The sequence below is a fragment of the Pteropus vampyrus genome, unplaced genomic scaffold (assembly GCF_000151845.1).
Source record: "Pteropus vampyrus isolate Shadow unplaced genomic scaffold, Pvam_2.0 Scaffold39, whole genome shotgun sequence".
NCBI classification, from domain to species: domain Eukaryota; kingdom Metazoa; phylum Chordata; class Mammalia; order Chiroptera; family Pteropodidae; genus Pteropus; species Pteropus vampyrus.
In genome coordinates, this window is record NW_011888820.1 from 4,700,444 (window position 1) to 4,705,723 (window position 5,280).

At 37.7% G+C, this 5,280-nt stretch overlaps 1 protein-coding gene across 1 annotated transcript in view; it reads left to right on the plus strand.

Annotated features, from left to right (window-relative positions):
• Positions 1–5,049, plus strand: part of PRR16 (proline rich 16) — a 166,144-nt gene extending 161,095 nt beyond the window's left edge. The window contains exon 2 of the mRNA XM_011358278.1: positions 3,695–5,049. Within this exon, the coding sequence (XP_011356580.1) occupies positions 3,695–4,450 (756 nt within the window). The 3' untranslated portion in view covers positions 4,451–5,049. The remainder of the gene's footprint in view (positions 1–3,694) is intronic.
• The last annotated feature ends 231 nt before the right edge of the window (positions 5,050–5,280 follow it).

Genomic DNA, 5,280 nt, shown 5'->3' on the forward strand with positions numbered 1-5,280 from the left:
ATTTCTTCACCCACCTATGTTTCTTCCGATTTTTTACATTTTTCAGAATTGTCATTTATCAGTGCTTTCAACTAGCTATAAGACATATACTCTTTTGTCTTTATTGTCTGGAAATGTCTATTTCACTCTCACTTTTACAGAAGAGTTAAACTATATTATAATTCCAATTACTTTTTTTCAGCATGAAACACATTTTTTTAATTTTCTTCAGGCTTCTATTGTTGTGTTTAAGTCTCCTGTCAGCCTAATTTTTGTTACTGTATAAATATTTGTGATTCCTTTTCTTATTTTTGTAAAAGTTTTATCATTACTTTCAGTGATGATAAAATTATTTTTATATTTTCACTGTGGTATGTCTGAGTGCCGGTTTGCTTATATTTTCCTGTTTGAAGCTCTGTTATTTTTAAAATTAGATTATGCTTCAGTTTTGAAAAATACCAGTTCATACTCTCTTTGAATATTGTTCCTCTTGCTTCTGGAACTCTTCTTAAAAATATGTGGTACTTATCACAACATAACAAGGACTGTCACAGCCTAGCTGCTACCTAATTCTCCAAAGTCATCTCTCACCATGCCCTTCAACCAAGGAGTCTTCTTCAAAAGCACCTTTAACAGGCTCTTTCCTGAGTGAACTGTTAAAATCACTCCTCTTCTATGAGTTAACTGCAACTCATCCCTCAGGAATGCTTCATTGACTTTTCTGATGGGGTCTTTTTATTCTCTTCTTATAATACTTTGTATTTCTCATTAAGAGCACTTGGGCCAGTTGTACTTTTACAGTTATTTGCTTGAGTACCTGATTAACATCAGGCTCTTTGACTAGATTCCCTGCTCCATGAAGGTAGTACTTTTTTTTTTTTTTCCTTATTCTATTGGTATTTCGTAGGCACTGAGGAAATAACAATGTAGAGACTAAAACCAGCCAGGAATTATCAAACCATCAGGGACCCAGACAGTACTTATTCATCTCTGAACACCAGCTTTAGTTCCATCATAGTAGACTAGCTTTCTCTACTTTATTGTAGATATTTAATATGATAGGAGGCTTAGGGTAGATAACATCTCTAGGTTAAATAGTACACAGCACTCATGAGCCAAGACTGCCCCTCTATCTCTCATATTCTTTAAATGTCCACTCACTTTAATTTTTATGATACCTGACCTAGAGCTGGAGAATGTGCCACCAGCTCTGTGGATCGTTTATAGCTAAATTCTTCTTTTTTCTATATATTCTAGAATAACGGAGCCAGTATGACTTTTTAAAGTAACAGCACCTTCAATTCAAAAAGGACAGAAAATGCTTTTGCTCATGCTTGAATTAAAGAAATAACCCTCAATACATTTACTTAACAAATATTTGTTGAGCCTCTATTGAGTGCCACTCACTACTTTAGGCCTTTAGGATATAATAGTAAAAACAAACAAGGTCCCTGATCCCAGAGATTTGAGTCTAGGGAGGAAACATTATTCTAATGCTCACACTAGTACTGCACATACAATCAAAAAATATGTGAATGCTCTGAATGAAAGAAATATGATGATCACTTGTGATATTTAACAAATTAACTTGACCTATAAGGGGAGTTGCAGTAGTATGGGGAAGGTTTCCTTCATAAGTGACAACTGAGCTAAGATTCTGAAGATGAGTTGGAGTCAATGAGGTCAGAGCATTTAAAGAGGAAAAATTAGTATGTGCAAATGTCATATGGCAGGAAACAGATTCACAGTTATGAGGATCTAAAAGAAGACCTGGAAGGTTTGAGAACAGAAAGGAGAGGGACACTGATTAGAGTTGAGGATATACAGTTATTTAGGAGTGAAAGACAGTGATGTGCTGGCTTATATGGGCTAAAAAAGGGCCAACTGTTATATTTTTAGAAATTTTGTGAGTCAACCGTGAAATAACCATTATTAAAAACAAAAGTATGTATATAAACTTATGTTAAATAAATTACATAAAAATAAAGGTTTTCTAGTTACTCCCAGGCATTCATAATTATTTTTCTACATTTTACTATTATTTGTGCTCCTGACTTTCTATATGTCTATTCTATTGGTATGTTTCTATGTTTATAATGATCTGCTACTACACATTTCTTCCTAACCTCACTTTCTGTGATGTTGAATTTACTAACTTGAAGTTTCCACTGTGAGAACTGGTAAACGTTTCCAATCAAGATTCCCTTACACCCCTAAGAACAAGTTGTTAAACACTTACTAGCACAACACTTGGAGACCATGTTAAGAATTGATCTTTATCACAGGAGAAATGAACAGGCATTGAAAGGTTCTAAGCAGGATGCTGACAAGAGCACATTTATTTCTATTTTAAAAAGATCACTGAGACTACAGAAATTAAAGGTGAAGCCAGGTGACTCTGGATAGCCCATATTTTAAATAATGGTGGCTCAGACTAGAATCAAAGAAAATAGAAATATATGGATTTAAGATATATTTAGGAGTTAAAATACGAAGCTGAGTTCTGGTTGCATTAGCATGAACCAGTCACTTAACACCTTCATGAGAAAGAAGTGAAATCTCTGTATCCTCCCTAATTTCTAGTTGGTTACGATGTTTTCATTTTAAGCCCAGTTCCATCACAATGTGTCAAGGAGGTAGCTTTACAGTTGAACAAACTTAGGTCTGGGTAAGAGAGGATAGAAAAATGCACAAATGGAAGCACCTGAAATGAAGGGACTATCTTCATACAAAAATAATTTTTAATGTAAACAACTTTTCCATCCTTGTATGCATAATAGCACACGTATGGCAGCCATGAAAATGACCTCCAAGATCTCTAGAGGACTGCGAGGCATGTAAATGACTGAGAGTCCAGCTGCTGTGCTCTGAAATCCAGCAACTGAATCAAAGTCCTCCTTCCCACAAGCTGTTCCCAGACTGTGACTAAACAGAACAGAGACTCTAAGGCAAGCCTGTTATGCGAGATGCCACGGGCAGCTTTAACTCCATGACTGTCCAATGGCCTTGCCAGACTCTCCTTAAAACTGCATTGCCTGACATGCTGCCACCCAATTTTCCTGTCTTCAGAACTGGTCGCCTTTACTTGGGTCACCTTTACCTGCATCATGGTGTGATGGCTCTGCCAGCCTTATTAACTGTCCTGCTTCTGCCTTGCATCTGCTGCAGGTCTTGAGTGGTGGTTGTGACTTGATGGAGGCTGCCTCTTTTCCCCGTGATTTTCTGAAGTTGAAACATTTGCTGTATCCTCAGAGGGCTTGAAACTCAGTTCAGTTCACTTAGTTACCTTGTGATCTTTGTTCTCTTATGGTCTCAAGAAAAGTTATGATTTTATAGATTGTATGGTTTTTCCTCATTTTTAGCATAAGATCAATGTTCTGTAGCTTTCTACATGCTAAGCAAAGTCCCCTCCTCTTGTTTTTAAAAGTAAATTATGTTTCTGAATCAGGATTTTATCTTCCAGAGTTAGGAATAGAACATATACATAAATAGCGTGTTGTATTCTAGGCATGTGAAATCACTGTGTTATCAAGCAGTTGGCACTGTTATGGTAGCTACTCTGTAAATGTATTGAATGAAAACATTAAGCAGCAGTGGAATACACAGTTCAGCATTAGTCAAGGCTCCCATGGCAGATTACAGCCAGACAGGAATTGTTTCTAGTTTATTTTGCTTCTGTCGTTCTTCAATACAATTACCTTGTCCTTTCCACCAGGTGGTTGACCAGATTGATACCCTGACCTCTGACCTACAGCTGGAGGATGAGATGACCGACAGCTCCAAAACGGACACTCTTAATAGTAGCTCAAGCGGCACAACAGCCTCTAGCATAGAGAAGATCAAAGTGCAGGCCAACGCACCTCTCATTAAGCCCCCAGCACACCCATCTGCTATCCTCACGGTCCTGAGAAAGCCAAACCCTCCACCACCGCCTCCACGGTTGACACCTGTGAAGTGTGAAGACCCTCAAAGGGTGGCGCCCACTGTCAATCCTGTAAAGACCAATGGCACCCTTTTACGAAATGGAGGCTTACCACGCGCACCGAACAAAATTCCAAATGGAGACATCTGCTGCATACCCAGTAGTAACGTGGACAAGGCTCCGGGGCAGCCTCTGATGCACAGACCTGACAAAGACAGGTGTCCCCAGACAGGGCCTCGGGAACGTGTTCGGTTTAATGAAAAAGTGCAGTACCATGGCTATTGTCCTGACTGTGACACCAGGTATAACATAAAAAACCGTGAGATCCATTTACACAGCGAACCCGTCCACCCGCCGGGAAAGCTTCCGTACCGAGGCTCTCCCCTCCCTCCTCCACCCCACCTCCCTCCGTTTCCACTCGAAAATGGAGAACTGGGAATAAGCCACAGTAACAGCTTCCCCCCGCTCAGACCTGCAACTGTGCCTCCTCCCACTGCACCAAAACCACAGAAGACGATCTTGAGGAAATCAACCACTACAACAGTGTGATGTATGCCATTTAAAAACACTTTTTTGTTTTATTTTGATTTTTATATTATAAACATAAAATAATAAGTAATGAGCACTTTCTACTCAAGCAATAAAAAGCCCAAATATATTAACCCTGCATTCAGCAAAGTGGCATAAAAATCACCTGGTAAGTATATCGTACATTGTTTATATCCTGGATATAGATTATTTAAAAAGTTGTATCATCAAAAAACTGAATGATGAAAAGGCTGAATATATTTTTTTTTCAGTTGACTATGACAAACAGTGACCTGAAGATTTCAAATAGTTCGTTTTACTATAAGAAGATGGGGTTTGATTCATTTTTTTCCTGCCTAACCCATCTCTGTATTAATAACGTCTTATGTTTAACTTTGGACTAATACTTTTTAATAAGAAATTTTATTCTGAAAGACTATTTTATTATTTTTTCTAAAGATGTTTGCTACTAGTTTTGCATTATTGAATGCTGAGGACAATACCAAAAAGTTTATTTTCTATACCATGCAAACATGATTACATGTTCAACTATATTGGTCATGAAAGATTTTGGTTGGTGGAAATATACGTCAATAAACAATAGTAGATAATGGCAAAACAAAATGTTCTTCAGAATTAAAATGAAGTAGTGGTGCATTTAATTCGATTTTAGTATTCATTCAGGTGGGTAGTAACACTGACAGAGTTTGGAGAGGATCACAGTGAATATATGTCAGAATTTTCTAAGTTAAATATAATAATCAGATCATAAATAGAACTTCACATGTTTTCATGTTATATATTTTGGTCCCTCAAGGACCATCTGTTGAATGCCTCCTACACTGCCAACC